The following is a 22,810-nucleotide window of genomic DNA, read 5'->3' as shown; positions in this document are numbered from 1 at the left end:
GATGTGCCTCAAAATTGTCTAATTACAGATGTTAAATTGTCTTGTACCCTAAAGCTCAGTGTGTCACCCTCATTTCCGAATACAGCCCGATAAATGTGATTTTTATAGCACTCATCAGTCTGACACCTTAGGTTGGTCTTTATGCTCACGCTGTACCTATATAATGCATTGCTAATATCAAACAAAATAAAAGAGTATCTGTTTATAAATTACTTCTGATCTGTCATTGTTAGGGATTAGCATACAGAACAGGTTACATAACTAGTATATAGTATGTACAGTATAAGTGGGAATGGAGAGATGTTAAGAACAGTGAAACATCCTACATTGTTTATCATCACACTTTCAATTAAACCACAACTTTTGACTGGTCTTCCTTAATAACCATGTCCCCCCATATAGATTGTCTAATTGCACATCTGTGGAGAAATCAACCCTTTTTATGAGATTTGAGAATGTTTTACAGTTTTACTTAAGGTAAACATTACTCTGTTCACTCTGCTTGTCTCCATTGTGCTGTGGGAAGCTGTTTTTGATGTGCATTAAGATTTCAGCATTGCAAAGTTCTATTTCTTTTCTTCCATGAATGATTTAACTGGCTCTCTAATTATTTACTACTTGAAACAATTTGTTACATCAGCCCCTTCATCCAAAATCCGACTGCTGAAACATTAAATATAGAGGCTCGTAGAGGAGCCGGAAGGCGTTAGACTACCCATTGCAGTTTCGCCTTGGTTTTTCAATTGGCTTTTAGTGCGAGACCACAGCACTACATAACACACCCCGGCTCGGCGATGTCTGCCCACGACTACTTTATACACTCGTTTGGATCTGTCAGACTGTAAGGATGGTGAAGAAATCCGCCAACGGTAATGTTTACCACCCTCCGGCGGGGGAGAAGAAACTGAAAGTCGGCTTTGTGGGACTGGACCCCGGGGCTGCGGGGACGAGCCGAGACGGGGCACTTCTTATCGCCGGTTCCGAGAACACAAAACGGGGCAGCATCCTGAGCAGACCGAGGTCCAGCATCTCCAGGGGGCGCATCGCTCACAAAAGAAACGCGCGTTATCGCAGACTGCAAAATTTCCTTTACAATGCACTGGAAAGACCCCGCGGCTGGGCGTTCATTTACCACGCTTATGTGTGAGTATGTGCTCCGTGATTTGCGTTTCTGCGTGGCATGGGAATCACCCTCCTTTACCGCAAGAGATACTGCTGTGCTGCATCGCCCAGAATGTTGAAAGTTTGAGATGTTGTCGGCCTGCCTGCAGCTTTTGTCGCAGAGCGTCAGTCAGTCAAACAGTGGGAACATATGTAAAAGTTTTGTCTGTGTACTGTTGCAAATGTCAAAGATTAATTCAGACCCAGACCGCCAAATAAGCTTTTCACAGCTGTCCATATTTCATAAACTGACATGTTGGAAAGTGTTCACAGATTATTAATAATGCATACAGACTCCGTGCACACGGGATCATTAGGCAGCGGTTTCAGCACCGGTCAGCTCCTGTAGTACCGCGTCACTGCACTCGTGTTTGCTCTAAGCCGCTTTCAAACGAATGCGTTGCTTCCGAAGGGAAGGGGGAAACCGTGCCAGCGGTTCACGGCTACACCGGAGGCATGCAAACGGGGGCGTCGCTGGGTTATTTGCTGTGGAACAGGGATAGGAAAGCTCTAGAAAGTGAAGGGACACATTTTCAGACCTTCTTAGTCTGGTTTATGAATAATAATAGGGTGACGTAACTTTCGCGTAAATGATTGGCTTAAAGGTGCAGTTCGTGAGTCCGAACCCCAGGCGCTGTTTACACGAGACAACTTCTTGCGTTCAAAAGTAGCTAGACAACAAGAATAAAGTTATATCGAGAATTATTTGTAAAGTTTAATTACTTTTACATTGCCATGGCGTCTTAAAGGTGCTGTAGGGAACTTTTGTAAAAAAATTATTTTACATATTTATTAAACCTGTCATTATGTCCTGACAGTAGAATATGAGACAGATAATCTGTGTGAAAAAAATCAAGCTCCTCTGGCTCCTCCCAGTGGTCCTATTGCCATTTGCAGAAAGTCATGCGCTCCTGGTAAAAAACAACCAATCAGAGCTGCGGTCCGTAACTTTGTTTTTGTTCAATATGTAGAAAAATGAACATAATAAGCGAGTACACCATGAATCCATTTTCCAAACCGTGTTTTTAGGTTGTCCTGAATCACTAGGGTACACCTATAATAAGTGTTTATATTCTGACTATTTTAGATTGCTTCGGGGATACCGCGGCGGAGTAACCCAGTACCTTTGTGATTGTTCATAGACATAAACATAGAGAAGTAGTTCCGGCTACAATGTTCTTCCGCAAGACGCAAGCAGTTCTGTTTATTAACCGCTAGAGCGTCAAAAGTTCCCTACTTGCAGCTTTAAATGTTGCGGACATCGCAACACATTCGAATTCGTCTATGTTTGCATCAAAACAGAACAGCAACAGACGCAAAAATACTGTCTACTGTCTGTTTATATCGAAACCATGGTTGTCACTATTTTAGGTGCGATTTTTGTTCCTTCTGGAAAGTACAGGATACAGTCAGATGAAGAAAAATAACATTGCACTGTATTTAGTGGTTATTTACCTAAAGTCAACGGAAACGTGACTACTGCATCGTTTGCTAGTAAATGTATTCCCAACCAAATGAGTATCAGAACAATACACACCAAGGAAGTACTGTACCAAGTACAATGGTTACTACGATTACTGGGAATCTAGCATTTAACGTAGGCTAAATACTGTAGTACAATAATGTAGTAAGTCTACTGTAGATGCATGTGTGGATCACTGTACTGCTTGCTTACAAAATATGAGCAGTATGTTACTGATGAAATGCAAGAAATGCACATGACAAAGATTACCTGACAACATTTCCACGACTCTGTTGACACAGAGGTGCTAAAGTACTTTTATTGCATCTATATTTCGATTTTTTTCCCTGTCCAAATAATGTTATTAGTTTTTATTTTATTTCCCACTGGCTTGTAATATATTTGCACCTTCATTATCCTGCTGAGCTGTCAGTAATAAAAATCTTTATGGATTGAAATATCTGTAGTAATTTGGAACCTAATGGGGATTTAAAGAATCAAAAAAGATCCTTCTGTATTATTTTATGAGCCTGTTGGATGTTGTCTAAGCATTATAACCTCTTTCTGTTGGAAGTTCTCAAGATTTTTTTTTTATTATTATTGATGTCCTTCAGGTACATTATATTAGTAATCAAAACATTCCTGTTTCATAACAGACTGTATTGTTGTTTGTCTTGTTTTCTATCATGATGGCATCCTCTAGAAGATTTAAGATCAATTAAGATCCTATGGGATTGGTTTCAAATTATGAAACTTTGAAATCCCTTTGTGTTTGTGGCTGGAGAGATAAGATTGGTCCTGTGTTTGAATCTTAAAACAAGACGTAGTATCACTTCTTCTGTAGCCTTTCAGAAACACATATAGCTCAGAGAGTGCTCCATTACCTCAGATGTCTTTGAGATACATCTCTTATGGCACCTATAAACCAGTCTGTCAAAATACAGCATCATAACCTCAGACTGTATCGTGGACGTTGGAGTTTGAGCTGTCTAATCTTCTGTATGGCTGTAAATATCTTTTTCTGCTCTGCTGGTCATCGTGCAACCCTCATTGAAGACTCCCACCTACCTGAAACATGAATGTGAGTTCTGAACATACATTATTTATACAGTCACCATCCATTTTACTCTGTCTATTGCACACACACACACACACACACACACCGAGTGCAGTGCAGTGTGCTGACTTTGGCCTCTTACTTTAAGTGTGTTTTCCTCTCTCTTTCAAGCATTAAATGCAGAGATAGCACTTTGCATGCTGTACAGACTCCACTAAGCCTTTATGTCTCGGGCTTAATGAAAGGGGTACAAGGAGATATTTGGAAGTGGTGAATGCTTTGAGTATTTATACCAGCATAGGTACTTAATGTATATCCAACTTAATTTTGTTGATGGTAGTCAGTTATTGGCAGCTAATGCAATCAGAGGGTTAAGAATATAATATTATGGGTCAGTAAGATTTAAAATATTTATATGAATAATAAATTGATCGAAACAGAGGTTAAACTCAGACTGAAAAGTAAAAAAAATTATAAATCCCCATGAAAAATATTCAAAACTAATGCATTACAGAAATCACGAAGTTAAGACATGAACTTTGGACAGCTGGGTCAGAAAAAAAAAACAGTTGGAGAAGAAAATAAGCAACCATTTTTACTGTATTTTTGATCAAATAAATGCAGCCTTTGTGAGCACGAGAGACTGCTTTCAAAACCATTAAAAAAAACTTTCAGGACCCAAATTTTTAAACAGTATTTTGATAATTAAGACATTACTTAATTGTAAATTAATATGAATTAGAATGTAATGTCACCTAATAACAAATCATTTTATGTTCTTGGTTCAGTCTGGAGAGTCTGGTTTTGAGAGAATTGTACTAATGGGGTGAATGAGAGAGATCCATTACTCTTTATCTTTGTTCACTGCTGACTCAAACAATGTCCTTGCTGTCACTCTGTTTTACAGGCCTGTATAATCTACTCCACCTTACAATTTCCAGATGAGACTGTGGCCGTTGCCAACATTAAGAGCAATAACCAGTCTGACAAAGACAAAAGGGCTTAATGATTATTTGTTTTCAAGTTTATTTAACTGGTTTATATTTCTTACATCTGATGTTCAGAGGTTAAGCAGGATCACAAATAGTGAGTATCATAATGCTGTATTGTTGCTGAGATAATTGCAGTCTTTACAAGCATGTGCTTGATGCCTCTGTTGTCAGTTTGTTCATTTGTGAAAATCATATTAGATATTCGCACTTTCAAATCAAAATGTTCTGGCAGCCTACAGAAAAAGAATCCTTACGTGAAGGCAGGTCATTCAGATCTTAGAGATTGATGCATAAGTCAGTAATCAGAGAAGTGCAACACTTGCATTGAGCTGCTGTTGAAATGCTATGGTTATTCCAGGGTAGTTGTATCAATGACAGTGTGATTTTAGGGCAACTTTATAATAAATGGCTCCATTATCCTCTGAAGCCACTAATTGGCCATAAAGTCCAAACCAGCTGAGAGCAGGACGGTGAGCAATCATTTCTTATAATGTGATGTGTTTCCTGAAAGCCACATCTGGTGTCTGATGGCACTGGTTCTGTACGATTCAGCATTTTATTAATTTTTTGGTCCATAGAGTAAAGATTAAATTTCCTGTGAGGATTTTTGTTTAAGCTGATTTACTTTCCCATGACTTTCTAATCCGCTGTTTGCCACCTTTATTAATGCAGCTTTCATTTATTCATATCTGGCCTCATCCCCTTTAGGACCAGTCTGTTTTACTGATCTCCTTCTGTTAGATTGTTTCAAATTAGCAGATAAGTTTCTGTTATGACATACAATATTAATACCTGTGGCAAGGAGCAGTCTAGTGGGGAGGATGTGTTTTATGCCTGACACCTCTACAGTCATTCAACAGCAACTGCAAAGCTGGGCTGTTTGAGATCAATACTGATATATTGAAAATGAATAGCATAGCATTATAGCATATAGGTAGAGTTTCTTTGTTATAATGTTTTTCTTTGCGTAATGAAGAAGAATGGAATCCTGCCTAAATTATCACTCCCTCAGGGCCAAAGACTAAATAATGTGTGCCTTGTTGACTGAGGTTGGTAAGATCAAGGCCAAACTTTCAAAGAAATACAAAAAAAAAAAAAAATTACTGACCCCAAAGGAAATGATGGAAATACAAATTATAAAAATGACTCAAAATAATTCAGGGATTCTCAGTAGCTACATCTACAGTATTTTATGATTATTATTATGTTTAAGATCAAATAACCTTATAATCAAGAATTTATATATATATATATATATATACAGTACAGACCAAAAGTTTGGACACACCTTCTCATTCGAAGAGTTTTCTTTTTTTTCATGACTATGAAAATTGTAGAGTCACACTGAAGACATCAAAACTATGAATTAACACATGTGGAATTATATATGGAATTATATACATAACAAAAAAAAAAAAAAACAACAACTGAAAATCAACTGAAACTGTGAAACAACTGAAAATATTTCATATTGTAGGTTCTTCAAAGTAGCCATCTGGCGCAGCACCCCATCACTCTCCTTCTTGGTCAAATAGCCCTTAAAAAAATATATATATATATATTTTCTGGCAGAAAGCAGAATGAAATGAAGAACTTTAGTTCCATTAACATCCTCATCATCTCTGTCTGACTTCTTCTATGATGTGTTTTTTTTTTCTTCTGCGTATTGAAGACATTGCATCAGTTATTTGAGTGCTTTCATTGATTTTGTGATTTTATGTCACACAGTGCCACATCTCAGAAATCCCTGTTCATTGTCTCTCTAATGGTGTGAATCGGGGTAAAACCACTGCGCTAAAAAGTTTTGGTGGTCTCCAGGTAGCTTTGGATGTCAGTTCAGACTCAGAGTATTGCAGGTTTATTTGACATTGTTTTTTCCTTTTTTTTCTTTCACTGTACATGGGTGTGAGGACCAGAGAGGTTTTATGCTAATGAGACTTTCAGCTATTTTAGTCCTTCTCTCTCTACGGGGATTTATCTCTGAGTTTAACTGCAGAGTGTCAGGAACTCTCCAAGGATTCTTGTCTTGCTTAAGCCAGTATTTTTCCTCATAGATCACAAAGCCATCGACAGGCCCGAGAGGCCTCGATTCCAATTACTCATCATGAATATGCATTGACTGCTCCGTCCAAAACAAAATGATGTCAGTGAATAACTTCTAATATTGAAACTTCTTAGTTGGAGCTTGTTTAGATGCTTTGATATATAATGCGAGAACAACCCAGCGGTTTTTCTCTTTGGTTTGATTTACTACTGTCCTGTCTTGCAGGTTTCTGCTGGTGTTCTCCTGCCTGGTTCTGTCAGTGTTCGCAACGATCAAAGAACACAAGAAAAGTTCTGAGAGTGCCTTGTACATCCTGGTTTGTATCTGATCCTCAGTTATCATGATTTACAGGCAGAAGCTGATTCATGGTAGTGTTGCTGTCAGATTTTGATATCAAACACTTCAGACTTGTGTGTGCACATTATAGACACTGCAGATCACAATAGATTCTGTTCCACATTCTAACAGAACGTGACAAGTTGGACATTATCCAGTGGTGATGTGAACTGCTGTGAACATGACACTTTATAGATCTGTTTGTGTCAGTGTAACAGTAGCCATCAAGCACTTACATAGTGCTATTTTAACATAAAGCTTGGATGCACTGTGATGTAATATATATGAAATGTTATATATTTGTACAGTCTATAAGACAGTACAAATAAATGTCAGTAAGTGGATATGTCTGCTATCTGTTTAGGAAATTGTGACAATCGTGGTGTTTGGTGTGGAATATATTGTGAGGATTTGGGCAGCCGGGTGCTGCTGTCGCTACAGAGGATGGAGAGGAAGACTGAGATTCGCACGCAAACCCTTCTGTATCATCGGTTAGAAAATAATTTCTTTTTTTTTTTGGTATTTTCTTCTCTAATGCATGTTTCCTCTTCTCTCTTTCTCTCTTGCTATTCTTTCTGCTCAAGAGAAAAGAAACAACTTTTTCTGGGGCAGTAAATGAGAAAACTCTCTGAGTTATGACACTTGATACACTGAATTCCAGTACTACAGCAGAATAATATGAACTCCATTAGTGCATGATTTGAAAGAGTGCATAATGCCAGTGAATATGAGACTGATCCCAATCACATTACGGGAATAATTCATGAACATTTTGTTAGCATTTAACCACCCTGGTGTTGAACACAAATAGAAAACAGTCTTCAGTATCTCTCTTGTGTTTTATTGAAGAAGGGTGAGTAACTGTTGACAGAATAATGATTTTTTTAGTGAGCTATCCCTTTAAGATATTAGAGAGGAAATGTTTCTAATTCTCTCTTCCTTCTTCCTCATTCATTATATAATGCACTCAAGGATGGTGACAGTATAATTGGATTAATCAAATAATTTTCATAATGCTTAATCATAATCATTTTTATTTTAATAATGGACCTTCCAATCAAATGGCTTCTTAAAGGATGACAATCGTCTTTGGGAGTTAATCTGATAGTTAATATATACTCTCATTCTGCAGATATCATGGTCCTTTTTGCCTCAGTGTCTGTGTTGGCCGCTGGCTCACAGGGAAATGTTTTTGCCACCTCTGCCATTCGGAGTCTGAGGTTTCTTCAGATCCTTCGAATGCTGCGTATGGACCGCCGCGGGGGCACATGGAAACTCCTGGGATCTGTTGTTTACGCACACAGCAAGGTGACCATGCCTCTATACATATGAAAGAATAGTATATTTTTTTCTGTCCACACTGAAAGCAGAAAATTATGTGTATACAACAAAATCACATTGTATCACATTGTGCTTGCCTGGTCAGGATCAAATGTTAAATACCAGATCATTTGTTTAAACTCACGTATTGAGTGTCTATCAATGTGCATAATGTATGTATATAGATTTGTTTGTTTGCATATGGATTTGTGTGTTGAAGGGGTAGTAAATGTGTTCTAATTGAAAACAGATATTGCTAAAGTTCACATTAAGTAGGTTACTGAGTGAGCATATTCCCACCAGTTTGCCATTTGGGTCACTGGGCAGCAAATTCATTATTATTCATTAGTTTCTATTACTGGAGAAACTATATCACTCGGTTTAGTCTGCAGCTATTAAAATAATTGAATGGCCTTAATCACCCCGTGAAATTATTTAAAAGCAAATGTCTTTGCTGTATTTAGAGATTTACTGAATAAGAAGTTGGAACAAGGCTATTTAAAATAATCTTTTAATTTATATTTTAGCAATGGATCTGTTCTTTTAAACATTGTTCTTTAAAGAATCCTGAAAAAATGTATCAGTTTGCACATGAGCATCTCAAGGCATAATACAAGTATCACTGTTTTTAACTTTGATATAGTAAATAAAATATGTTTCCTGAGCATCAAATCAGCTTATTAGAATGATTACTGAAGAATCATGTGACACTGAAGACTGGAGTGATGGCTGCCAAAAATTCAATTTTGCCATTACAGGAATAAATTACATTTGAAATATATTCAAATAGAAAACAAATTATTTTTCAAATTGTAAATTGACTCTTTTTACTGTTTTTGATTGTAAATACTGCTATGCTGAGCATTAAAGCAGTTTGAAAAATAATCTGTATATGGGATTGCATGCAGTTAGAATTTTTTTTTGTTAGGTTAGGAGTGCATCACATGTTCCTGATTTTCCTAACATTTTTGAATCCCTAAATGTAGGAACTCATCACGGCGTGGTATATCGGATTCCTTTGTCTTATCCTGGCGTCTTTCTTGGTGTACTCCGTGGAGAAGGATGACAATGCAGAGATGTTCGACACGTACGCAGACGCCCTCTGGTGGGGGCTGGTAAGTGCTACAGCTTCTTCCCGCTGCCTCAATCTAATCAGATCAAATGAGATGATACGACACAGTGAAATAAGATCCTGTTCAAAGATCCATTTCACAAATGGACCAGTGCCATAAAGAACTGGCAGCTCCTCTTAGCCTCCTTTGGCAGATCATTTTACTCCAAAGTGACTTATAGTAAACTAATAGTGGTCATTACTCCATAAACTGATCTGATGGACACTAACAGGATCCCAACATGAGATTGAATTTATATGACCATCCTAGAGCCTTACTAGGTTTTATCATTAGTATACACACACACAAACTATGCCATTGTTAAGCAAAATCATTTCTATTCTCTAGGTCACTCTTACAACTATTGGTTATGGGGACAAGTTTCCTGTCACGTGGAATGGGCGTTTAATTGCTGCCACATTCAGTCTGATCGGTGTAGCTTTTTTCGCTCTTCCTGCGGTGAGTTCAAACCAAGATGATGTTTTGAGCATCTCCAGTGGCTGACTTCAGACTTGGCTCACATACAGTTCTCTTTTCTCTGTTGCAGGGAATCCTGGGCTCAGGATTTGCTCTAAAGGTTCAAGAGCAGCACAGACAGAAACATTTTGAGAAGCGTCGTAACCCTGCAGCGGCTCTTATCCAGGTCAGATCTATAACTACTGTAATTCACACCAGACATATTCTGAGGAAATCAGCATTTGTAGGAATTTCTGGAGTTTATAAATGTGCTTACTAATATCTTTCAGTTGGACTACTAATAGCATGTATAGCTGATGTTGACTTTGCTATGATAAAAATGGTAAATTACGGATCATCTTTTAGCTCTCATCAGGTTTTCTTTGATTTAGATGGCTTGGAATGTTGATGGTTACTGCATATGATAATGTATTACTATGGAAGTCATTTGCTGCATTAGAAGTTAATTTCAAAGATTTTTCCCCCCACATCAGGCAGCTTGGAGATTTCATGCCACTAATCTTTCACGGACAGACCTGCTGTCCACATGGGACTTTTATGAGCAGACTGTGTCGGTCCCAATGTACAGGTAGTCATCTTGTAGACCAATGCAGCTGTAGATACTGTATTTTAATGACCCATTTCTTTGTTAGCGTGTTGTTTTTATGTTTATATTAATTCATCAAAAAACTTCAGCAGTTTGATACACAGTTGTTAAGCATTTTAAAAGTCTTTTCACTGTTCTCCCTCTATCTGAAGACTCATCCCTCCTGTAAATCAGCTCGACATTTTAAGGAGCCTGAAGGGAAAATCTGGTTTCAGGTCTGGTCATTTTACTAAAGAGCATTTAAGAAAATTGTAATATGTAAATAATATTAGAATTATCATAACTCAGAGGGGTCTAAAGTCTGAGACCACACTGAAAATCTGGATTTATTTGAACAACTTGAACCTGTAAATAATCGAATGTTTTGAATCGTGTGCAACAAGGAAAAGATAATGACATTGCCGTAGTGATTGTTCAGATTCAGCATTATTGTGACAGATGTTTTTGCTTCCGATGATCTTTGGCTCACATCATGCTTGAGAACATAATAATTAGGCTTTACACAGTCTTGTAGTTCATGCGGCTGAAATGCTGATAATTTTCACACAAATTGTTATGCTGATAAAATAATAATAGAACCTATATTAGAAAAGAATGGAAAAAAGAAAGGCAGAATATTCACTAGTTCTCTCAGTCTTTTGGCCTCCACTGTGTTTGTCAATGTTATCCCTGTTTAAAATGTTTGTTCATGGTGTTGCCTGCTTTAATCTCATGTCTTTATTGCTTTCGACATCACATTTTTCTCTCTTTCTAAAGGAAGGACTCCCAGCTAGAAGTCACTCCAAGGTTTGTTGTGATGGATTTTGCCATAGATACATGACTATTCCCAACACGTCAGTCTAAACCTCATTCAAACACATTGATAATTGTAGTTTCAGAGCACTATCCTCATTTTTCAAATGAGAAAACCGTCCATATTGCTGTGTTTGAAGTCATCTGAAATCACAAATGTATTCAAAGACAACCTGGTTGCACTTTATACTACAGTATCTTTAAGTGGTTTTTACAGGGTGATGAATTAGTCACTATCATACCAAACAAGCATAATCAATGCAGTTTAATGGTATTAATGCTGAAATGTCTTATTAAAGAAAACAATCACACTTGACATGTTTTTTTTATGTTTTGCCCTGTAAAACACCTGCTACTGTAATCCTGTAAAATCAAGTGCAACCTGTGACTCATTAAAACAACATATTTCTATTTCATTCAGTGTAACAACAGATGAAAAAGACCAGCATATGCTGGTTAGGTATATTTTGGTTTGAGCTGCTCCTGAGCAGGAGCTTGTTGCTTAAGACCAGGACTTGACCAGTACATAACCAGCTTAAACCAGCTCATGACCAACTAGGGTCCAGTTCAAACCAGCTGCCAAGCTTCAAAACATACCTGACCAGCATATGCTTGTTTCTTTCAACAGGGTAGTTCAAAATCTGTTGGATGTTTTAGGGGGAAATACCTCATTTCAGGACATGGCCTAATCCATTTTTGACCACTGCTTGTATAATCTTTTCTCTCTCATGACCCACTCCAACCACATTCGCAGTAGTGAGATTTCACACAAAGACACCCTGTGTGGGTGCTGCCCGAGAAGCAATAGGTACCGTAGCACACAGATACTAACATCTGCACGCCCACATCTCTCTCTTCAGCATTTGAATTAGTCTCTTTCCTTTCCTACTGACTTTGATTTTTCCCCTATCTCTAAACGTATTCCTTCAGTGTGTACCATCATCAGCTCAAGTGAAATATTTCAACATTTTTTGAGACATACAGCATAGTGCACATTCATATTTTAATCTGTCGTTATATTAGGCGGGCTGAGAAATGTTCTGCTCTCCATCATCTAAAAATGTTGTCTTGTTCGAACCAGAGAAGCAGACATTTGTTTTGCTTGCGGATCAGCTTTCCCACTTTGCACCTGGAAGTGCTTCCCATCGCTTTTGACCTCAATCCCATGAGACCATCCTCCTCTGCAAGCTGCCTCATGTTTTATTGGAGTCTCTCACTTTTTCATTTATTAATTTGGCTGTTTTTAAAGGTGTTTAATGTAACGGTTGTGTATTTTTTCAGCATGCCCAACAACATGCATGTGTTTCTTTGCTTTGTTGTCGAAAAGTTTCCGCTGTGGCAGCATGTGGGTCTGCTGTTGTATCCAGAAGTTGTGGATTGCATTGCATGACTGAGAAGCACCATTATCCATGTCTTTTACCATGTGAGTCTAATCTTTATTAAAGTAGAATGCAGAAACGATACATTCAGTTTTTAATGTACAGTTGTGAAATTGCTTACAATGTCTAATGGTTATATATTTCAGTCATTTTAGAAATGTGTATATCTTTATTTTTTTAAGCACTTATTTGTTTATTACATTTCATTTTTGGTGGCTTCGTTTTTTTCTTTTATTTTTAAGAATTCTTTCTTTCAAGAATCTTTATAAGCTTTAACATGCATACAACAAAATATATGAGTAAACCGTAGTAGTAAGTTTTCTAATAAATATGCTTTTAACTGTTTAATCAGTTGTATCTGATGAATTCCATCTACATTTAGTTTTAATTAGCAATTTTCTTAGTTTTAAATCTAGCAAAATAGTTCATGTTTTAAATGTATTTATTTATTTGTTTGTTTATTTTGCACTGACTTATACTGACTTGTAGAATGAACTGATATTTAGTGACAAATTGTCAACAACATAAAAAAATCTATATAAAAGTATAATTAAAAAAAACTAAAGTATTAAGAGTTGTTTTCAGAGAAAATATACTGAATGATGTTTTATTTAAAAATCTGTTTAGCACCATTTTTTTGTTGTTAATGCTTAAATCTTAAATAAAAAGTGAGGTTTATACTTAAAACAAATATCATTCAGAGACAGACATAAAAAGTTACTTTTTTGTGCAGTTTTTGGTCTTTAATATAATTTACTGAATTTCTCTTTTTAGCACTGGGTGGTTTCAGGAATTATTTTTTTCACCACACTGGAAAATAGTTCTAAGTGTCGGCTCAGGATGATTTGTCTGTTTCCTTTGCTTTTTTTGTCTGTCTTTTGTGTGTCATTGTGTCCGCTGTGCAGTGGTAAGCCCAGCTTGAAAGAGAAAGGCAGTCCCTCTAAGAGCACAGGGGGGAAGGAGGCTAAGACCCCCAAGGCAGAGGAGGGAGTCAAAGAGAGTCCAAGCAAAGTGACCAAGAGCTTGAGCTTCACAGAGCGGAACAAAGCAAAGCATGCTTTCAGGATGAAAGACGGAGCTTCTCGGCAGAACTCTGAAGGTCAGAGAAAGTTGTCATGCACACATACACAGGAATATTGGGATACACACTCTGTTATTTGGAGTGCAAGATAAATCTGATTTTAAATTCTTAAGTACATTCACCTGTACATTACCATATTAATTTACAACACTCGCTCTGGATTCATTTCTTCTTAAGTGTCAGTGTGGGACTTCAGCAGCTAGAGAGAATAGTTTGTAATTCCCTGGCACAGGACCAGATGCCACAGTGGATTGCTCAATGTATTGTAGCACAAAACATGGTGTCAGTGACAGTCCATTCATTAGAATTCAGAAGAGGACAGGTGTGTGTTTCTATTTAAAGACACAGCCCAACAGAAAAACTGATCTGAATTTCCGGTTTAGTCCCCTTGCTGAAACACATGAAAGTGGCTTAATATTTCAAAACATGTTTGCAGTGGAACATCATATTATTTTCTAAAGATGCTTGTTGTTGCTGAACCACTTGTGGCTTTTAACTGGAGGAGCAGGTTTATATGGCCTTAGATGCTTGATCCCCCAAAATATTTAATCCATGGTGAAAATGCTTTGGGGGGATTCACTAAGAATGAATTGCATCAGCTAATAGTTTTTTATGTGTGTGTCTCTGTGTTTTTTGCCCATGCTACTGCATTTGTATTGTTAAATACCTGGTTCACTACAGGAACTTCAAATCAGGCAACAGTGCAAATGCCTGAATATTTCATGCTGAATGAAATTTGCACAGGAGCATTTGCTGATTTAGAATGTTTGCCCTGGGAAGACTGACAATTAAACTGGATTTTGAATGGTTAGTGAAGGAGATGTAGTTTTTTTCACTAAAATACCACTTGCTACAGTGTCACAGTTGTTAAGTGAATTTGCCCCTTTCTGTTTCTCTTATGACATATTTTATGCTCTTGGCATAAATTTGCAGTGCTCAACTTAATATATATATACAATATGTATGTATATATATATATACTGTATATAAATGGATCCATTTTTATGCATTTCACTTCCTGCACACTCATCCGTTTCTCTCTCATTTCTCTCTACTGAAAAAAATCAAGTGCTGATTGAGTTGCAAGATGAGGACTTCGCCGTGAAGAGTTCTCCAGGTTAGGCCATGATCTAGAAATATGATCCAAAAAACACAGAGATGACAGAGCAGTTTCTCTTAGAAGTTGACTACATTTAATCAGAATCTGTAAACACAGCGATGCAGAGATCACTGCTTTCGCAAAGGCCACCTGGTAGAAATGACCAGCTAAAATCACTGACCTCAGCTGAGAGAATTTATATAAATAACTTATGCAACACACTGATATGTGAGCTAGAATAATTGTTTACTATCTTCCTACTTTATTTATTGGAGAAATATTATTATTATTTTTTTTAATTAGATATACTAATTATAATAATGTTAAGTCAAGACTTTTGAGGTGGACCAAAATCACAATTTTAAGCGATGGTTGCAGATATTTAATGTTTAAAACTAGCTTAATTTCATGATAGATTAATTTTTTGTTACTTAATCATTTACCTTACATATCAAATAGTCCTTAAAAAAGAAACCATGGGATTGGTACCTCTAATGCTTTTAAAAAAAAGAGTAATTAAATATCAAAATATAATGTTTTAATGGAAAGTGCTTTTTAATGAGATGTAAGTCAGCAAATCTCCCCCTCTCATAATGTAAAATAAGCCTAATATATGCAAAGACCATGAGTTATACAGTTGCATGGTTGAAATCATTGTCATCTTTGACCATTTCTCTCTCATCTCTTTCTTTCTCTCTATCTTTCACCTTTTCTCTCTTTTTCTCTTCACATTTTGGCAGCGATTGAGGGCTTAATCAGTAAGACTTTCCATTGTCCGGGGCTGCATCTCTTAAGCACTAGTCCAAAAATAAATCTCAACGCCAGTCTATAAAGAAGCACTACGCATGTTTTAAAAATAGCACCTTAATTACTGAACTGCAGCATATCTTCACAGATCTGCACATCATTCAACACTCTCTGTCATGAACGCTTGGCTGAAAGTTTCATCTCACTTGAAGTATCACACAAAATATGAATTTCTCTGATGATGCTTGGATAGTTTTTACGGCAGCTGTGTTAGCCTTCTCTGTCACCCATATGATGGTGAAGTGTGATAGCAGAGCAAAGCAGCCTGGGTATCTGTCTCATGCACATCCCATGACAGAATGTGTTCCATGAAGGTGTTAATGAAACACTTTGCAACTTACACGTTCCATCAAATACTTTGCACTAACCTGCATGACAGAATTTCTCAGCTTATGAAGGAAACAAGTATGTTTCCAGAAATCGGTCTTGTGCAGTTTCAACTAGCTGGTTGTTATGTAATTTGAATTGGATATGCTTTTTCCCATCCTCATTCATATGGCATAAGGATGACACATGTAGTACTAATTTTTTTTGTCTTAGCTTTCCATGTTAACCAGCATTTTTCAGAGGGTTCCTAGACAGCAAGCCGTTTTGGCCCAGACACGGCCCACATCTGGCCTGCATGGCTTTCACATGGGCCAGAAGTGGGCCTGATCTGGGCCAACACTATTTTGCTATCTGGGTTGAAATTTGCTTGATTGCTAGATTTTATTAGGTGCACAAAAGTTTCTCTCAAATGTGCTATTGTGATAAATGCTCAGGCTAGCAGGTTCTGGTAAGTGTTTCTTGCATGAGCAACACTATTGTTTAAAACTTTGAAATATGAAAAGCATGTCTGAAGCTTTTGCTTTTTGCTGACAAAATGATAATGAGATTTTAAGAGGGATATCAGTTTCACAGATGCAGAAATTTTGCAGCACCGTTTTTTTTTTACCCCCAGAGTAAAAAATAATGTGGAATAAATTGATTTCAATTTACAAAATCTCACCTGTCATTAAGCATTCACTTTTTTCCAAAGTGTATAATAATAAATAAAAGGAAAGTCACTTAAGCGTAATTGGTCATTTAAGTGTCTTACATGTGCTTAGGGATAGGTCTCCCAAAAATGTATTCAACCTTATATTGTTTCAGGCCTGTATGATGATATAATATTTTACTCTAGAAATATCACATGAGCAGCTATTGTACTGAATTTCAGCATAGCTGTGCATAGCCTAAAATACAGTCATGCTGATTTTCAGAACAGCATCATCATTTGCAAGTGTGATATTGATTTTATACAACAGTTCGGTAAATAGGGCGTTATTTCAAGTAACTTCACTCAACTTCACCTTGATGCTCTGGTTGAGAATGGCGGTAACGCAGGCAGAGTTGCACCGCAGTTGGACTACAGTAAATATCAGTCTTGGAACGCCACTCAGCCAATCGAATTCAAGGACTGGAACTAACTGTTGTATAATGTAGAGTGCCTTTAGCAGTGTATCGAGCATGTGTGTGCTATGCAGATGTTTTCTGTCATCTTTAACCTCTTGTCAGAGGGCTGTTTTTCGTCAACATTAGGACTCTTTACATTGGGAGCTGCCTGTGGTTTTGTGTGTTGTAGAGGCAAGTCTTCCAGACGAGTTTGGGGATGACAGCGGTCTCCACTGCGAGTTTGTGCCAGATCTGTCTCCAGGACTCAAGTTCACCATCAGAGCAATCTGGTAAGAGGCAGAAATCTCCAGAACAGTGTGTTGCTCTCACAACAATTAGGTATATTTCTAATAATTAAAAAAAAATTTTTTTTTAAATAACTAAATACATTTTAATTTATTTTAAACATTTATTTTTTATTTTTTAATGATTCAAAATTGTAAAAATAAAATGCTGAAAACACAAATTTTCATCTATTGGTGGGATAATCTAATGTTTATTATATGATAATTTTCAGATATGTTAAACCCTTATTAAAGACCTCTTCTGTATTTCCCAGTATTATGCGGTTCCTGGTGTCTAAGAGGAGATTTAAAGAGAGCCTCAGGCCCTATGACGTGATGGATGTGATTGAGCAGTATTCAGCAGGCCATCTGGACATGCTGTCACGCATCAAAAACCTTCAGTCCAGGCAAGACTTCAGTCCGTCTAGAACAAAGTTTTCAACATCCTGGTAACCTTCTAACAGTTGCAGGATCCACCTGCTTCATTAGTCAATCAGAATTGGTCAAGAGCTGTAGCTGGATTGTAAACTGCACCCTCTGGCGGTCACTATTTGATATTACAGAATATTATTTGATATTACAGAACAAAACAGTCTAAAGCAGGATGAGATATATCAACACTGCTTGATCAAAATCACATTCACAGTGGTTTTATTTTCTGTCACATTCAAAATGATTTGAATTCAGATTCACTCCTCTTCTCTCAAACAAGCCTCATATATGTTGTGAAATAACATCCAAACATATTCCAATATATTCCAAAAACCATTTCTAGCATACATGTAAACATGAATCATTGTTTCTAGAAGTGGGTGAGAACAGGCATGTATGGAATATATTCTTTCTTATTTGTGGACGGTCCTCCTCTCTGGGGTACAGGGAGTGGTTTCCATGTGTTGCTTGATGATGCTTGGTATCAATGTTCTCTCTGTGTACTTTGCCAGGATAGATTTGATTGTGGGTCCCCCTGCCCCCTCGACCCCTCGTCACAAGAAGTACGTAATCATTCACCAATGGCGTTCCCAGGCTGAATGGGTTTATTATTGGACAGCATTATATTAAAAACTGGAGTGTCATGAAAGTTATGACCGAAATCATGAGGGAAAATTTGTCACTAACTGGTAGGATTGTTTCTTGATTGGTTATTTTGTGTTTTTCATGTTGAGAAAGATTTACATTTTGGATGGATATAATTATTTATAAATAGTCCACTGCTTTAGAATTGAGCTTATGAAAAGTTATTTCATGATTTTTTAATAAAAAAGTATTTTTGCTGTACAATAATACAACACACTATGGTGTGACCATGCAGCCTGTTTACTGGTGGACGGATTCAATTTCTGCATGTTGTTCCAGGCTTTAAAAAGGAGAGGATAATTTAAATGTACAGTGTGTGTAACACAAAAAGCATCATAAGGCATGGAACCAGGAGACATTTTTTTTTATTTTTCATTTATTTCCCTACATTATTAAAGTCAAATTTCCTGCCACTGGCGCAGTATGTTTGAAAAACAATGTTGGGAAGCTACTTCAAGGATGCAGAATCTGTCTGATGATATAATTTATAATTTAATCCAAGACGTTTTACTGGGTTTTTGAATAAATTAATATGAATCTCAACTGAGATGGCAGTACAAAACTATATTATTATTATTAGAATAAAAATAATAACTAACAACGGCATTTAACAAAATAATCTGTTATAAAAAGGTAGACTAAACAGGCAGTGCAGGGACTTGAATTGGCGAAATTATTTTATTATTAATTTACATAAACCACCTAATTGAACAGATTTTGCTAGAATGATTCAGACAGTGTTATGTTAGTATTAGTTATTTTAGTATTTATATACTATTGATTTTTTTATTGTTATTTAGAATTAGCTTTTTATTTTTTGAATGTTCAGTTGAATCATTTGTTTGTAATTTCATAATTGCTTTTGCCTCTTTTTTTTTTTTTAGCTTTACTTCAGTTTAAGTTTTAGTTAACAAAAACTAAACTGATTCTGACCTAGCTAAGCAGAATCATTAAGGCCTTTTAGCCCTAAAATAAAGATTTAATTGAAAGGATCATACTTGATAGATAAGACCTCTTAGTACAAATTATTCATTAGAATAATCTGATTTCCATATTGAAAAATATAGTCTTCATTTTTATTTAGTTGCTCCCCAACACTGCTGTCAATAACTGCAAAGAAAGACACTCAGATGTGTTTTAATTGCAATATTGTGAGCATTCATCTCAGTGTAATGCTGTACCACATATTTGTTTAAAAGAGTCATCTTTCCAACGAGATTCCCAAGTCCAAGATGAATGCATGCCGATTAACAACTTTGCAGTATTGCATGCAGCATGCAACATCACATACACTCACTTTCAGCAAATCAGTCTTCAATCATTTTCTCTCTTGTTTCAACCCTGCTGTCCTATGTTTGCATTCGCATGCTCAAGTTCTTCTCCATAAAGCTAGTTTCTTTTAATTTGACATGGTACAGTGCACAGTGAACCATTGTATCTCAAGTGTGGATGTGGGTCTATTGACTATGTGTCGAAGTGATGGTCTATTGGATCCCTAGAGTGGATCAGATTGTGGGAAAGGGAGCTGCACCAGGAGAAAAGGACAAGCCCAAAAGTGACTCAGAGATGGCTGAGGACCCAAGCATGATGGGACGTCTGAGCAAAATGGAGAAACAGGTTAAGCATACTATGTCAAGTTCATTTGGTGTAGAATTGTACACTCTTAAAATAAAGGTTCATTATTGGCATACATGGAACATCTTCATTCCACAATAGTTCTTTATAGTGAAATTGTAAATAAAATAATAAAAAGTAAAAAAAAAAAACATAGCTGTTTGTACAGAAAGGTTCTTTGGGGAACCAAAGATTGTTCGTCTATGTGACCCCCTTTTGTAACTTTTCTATTTAAGAGTGTATATGTCAAAGCTAAAGGGACTTGTTGTCTCTCCCTGTGCAGGTGGGGGCAATGGACCTCAAACTCAACTTTTTGGTCAGCATGTACACCACCCACATGGGCATCCCACGATCTGAGACTGAAGCCCTACTGGGCTTTAAAATGCCTTACCCTGCTCCTCCTTACCACAGCCCTGATGATAAGAGTGAGAAAGCACAGAACGAGAAAGAGGATGCGTCCCCTGTCCATCCTGGTCCCAACGGGACTCCCACTGACAGCCAATGTAGACCCTCTACCTCATGGCATCATCAGGATGAGTATCCCCTCAGTGTGCCTCTCTGGAACAACAGCAGAGGAGTTTCGCCAATAGGCACTGACGACCCCTCGCTGTACCGCATCCCACCTCCGCCGTTCCATGAGAACGGGGATAACAGTCGCTCGCGGAGGTCCAGGAGATCCGTCCAGCAGCAGGCGGCCGCCGAGAGCGACACGTCCGTCTCCATTCCCTCAGTGGACCATGAAGAACTAGAGCGTTCTTTTAGCGGCTTTAGCATTTCTCAGGCCAGGGAAGAGGATTACGTGCGTCCGGTGGGGCTGGGGCTTATTGGTGGAGGCGGCGGGATGCTGTGTACCCGTCTCAGGCCTTATCTGGCAGAGGCGGAGTCGGATACGGACTCTGACCTCTGTACGCCAGGAGCGCCATCCCCTCTTTCGTTTACAGGAGAGGGGCCTTTCAGTGACAGGATGTGGCCTGGTCTGAAATAGTATGGAGTTTCTTGTGCAGACCAGTGTCCTGGATGCACTGTAGCTGATGGATGTGTATGAGGCAATTTAAACCATTGTCAATCTCAAAAACAAAAATGTGGGAGTGATTACAGACTGCATTGATGCAAAAGCAGCGAAAGTCAATCTTAAACATTGCAATTAAAAAAAAATCCCAATAATGGAGGCAAAGGATGTGTGCATTCAAAAGCGGAAAAGATTGTGTGTATTCATGTACAGCTCAGGCATGGATCTTCCAAACAAAGAAGAGACCTCTTCTATATTAGTTTGTATAGTCATCACAGCTAATGCAGAATCAAATGCACTTTTCCTTAAAACTATAATTTCGATTCATGAGATATTTATTTATTTATTTATTAGTATCATCTTTTCCTTAAATGTGTTATGAGACTGTTATGAAAACGTGTAGTTAATCAGGGCATGAGTTCATAGTAAACATTGTAACGTTCATTTAGAGAAAATAATTTCAGCCAAAGAAAAAGACAGCAGAAAGCTGAGCATGCCTTCATTCTTCCCTATTACATTTCTCATCTGTAGGATAGAAAGATTGATTCATTTTGTATAGCTACTTTTAAAATCAAAGCACTTATGGATAAAGACACATACTTTTGGAGGAACTATTAATATTTGTAGGAACCCTGGTGATGGTCGGAGGAGAAATATCAATGCTATTGTATGCAGTCAGTTTAAATTTTCTAGAATTGGTAACTTGCATTATGGTATCATGATTTATTCTGTAGAGAAGAGGACACTGAATAATAATCAGACCTAAAAATAAATTAAATGCATGGCATGTTTATGGAATATAGCTTGTTGACAACCTAATAGGATGACAAATGAGATTAGAAAGAAATGGCGATGCAAGAAAGTCCCTTTAACTGCATTCACATATAGTCAGGGATAAAAGAACTGAAAAGGTATCAAAAGGATTTATTTGTTTTGTTTTTAGGTCAGTTTTACTCTGAAAGCACTTGTTTGTGCCCAGAGACCACATACATACATGTATCACTTTTCCTAGTAAAAAGGAGGAAGATTCATCTATCTAGATTTGCTTTACATAAGAAAACAGGGATAACCATCATGTTAAAAGACAAACATTTTTCAAAGCTGTATTTCAAAGCGCTGTTTAAACATTACAATATTAGGTTGCATTCTGTAAGGAAATAAAGTTGGTCTTATCTCAATCTGCTGGTTTGTCTGTTGCATGAGATTTTGCATGGCCTTGTGCAATGGTTTCTCTATCATACTCGCAGAGACCTTGATATTTATTTTGGGTTTTGAATCATGTTGAATATCCATGATCCATGTGAATTCAGTAGATCCAGTCTAGGGTGTCTGTGGCCCACCAGTAAGACAGCACACCCACCGCCGTCACTAGACTCCCTGCTAACACTGACTGCAGCAGGACAAGACACTACAGAGAGATCAGAACACAGTCTGAACTGTTAGGTTAGGTCATTGGCTTTATTATTAATGACTTTAATGCTGTTGTGCTTGAGGCTGATACATTAACTTGAATGGTATTTTTTTTTATTTTGAGCCAATTCATATTTACCTTATTTCTTTTGGGGTATTCCTTCAGTTTCTTGTCTGCCTTTTGTAACCCCTTTGGTAAGACTTTGTACCTTCCTGTGTACAATCGTCTCTCATCTGCTTCATCAGAATCACTTTGGTCCTGAAACATGTGGATAGCAGTTTTACAATGATCGGTTCC

General features: G+C 37.3%; 1 protein-coding gene across 2 annotated transcripts; it reads left to right on the top strand.

The window, feature by feature from the left end:
- The first annotated feature begins 284 nt into the window (after nucleotides 1–284).
- LOC113093915 (potassium voltage-gated channel subfamily KQT member 2-like) lies at nucleotides 285–21,878 on the top strand. Of its 2 annotated transcripts, XM_026259501.1 has the most exons (17): nucleotides 285–1,143; nucleotides 6,942–7,032; nucleotides 7,417–7,543; nucleotides 8,185–8,360; nucleotides 9,359–9,487; nucleotides 9,833–9,943; nucleotides 10,032–10,127; nucleotides 10,435–10,529; nucleotides 10,700–10,762; nucleotides 11,304–11,333; nucleotides 12,094–12,147; nucleotides 13,624–13,817; nucleotides 17,309–17,408; nucleotides 17,678–17,809; nucleotides 18,347–18,405; nucleotides 19,969–20,096; nucleotides 20,377–21,878. In XM_026259501.1, the coding sequence occupies exons 1-17, from the start codon at nucleotides 848–850 to the stop codon at nucleotides 21,076–21,078; spliced, it is 2,583 nt and encodes an 860-aa protein (XP_026115286.1). In that variant the 5' UTR covers nucleotides 285–847; the 3' UTR covers nucleotides 21,079–21,878. The 2 variants fall into 2 exon arrangements, with proteins under 2 accessions (XP_026115286.1, XP_026115285.1); XM_026259500.1 differs by lacking the exons at nucleotides 12,094–12,147; nucleotides 18,347–18,405 and having other exon boundaries at nucleotides 19,979–20,096.
- The last annotated feature ends 932 nt before the right edge of the window (nucleotides 21,879–22,810 follow it).

The sequence above is a fragment of the Carassius auratus genome, unplaced genomic scaffold (assembly GCF_003368295.1).
Source record: "Carassius auratus strain Wakin unplaced genomic scaffold, ASM336829v1 scaf_tig00215205, whole genome shotgun sequence".
Classification (NCBI taxonomy): Eukaryota; Metazoa; Chordata; class Actinopteri; order Cypriniformes; family Cyprinidae; genus Carassius; species Carassius auratus.
This window is presented reverse-complemented; position numbering and strand designations above follow the sequence as displayed.

What these genes read in the sequence shown, in the direction of transcription:
- LOC113093915 (XM_026259501.1), top strand. Translation starts at nt 848, where the DNA reads ATGGTGAAGAAATCCGCCAACGGTAATGTTTACCACCCTCCGGCGGGG. An exon ending in GTGTCGGTCCCAATGTACAG is followed by an intron (nt 10,530 to 10,699) that starts GTAGTCATCTTG and finishes CTCTATCTGAAG; the next exon opens with ACTCATCCCTCCTGTAAATC. An exon ending in AAGGGAAAATCTGGTTTCAG is followed by an intron (nt 10,763 to 11,303) that starts GTCTGGTCATTT and finishes CTCTTTCTAAAG; the next exon opens with GAAGGACTCCCAGCTAGAAG.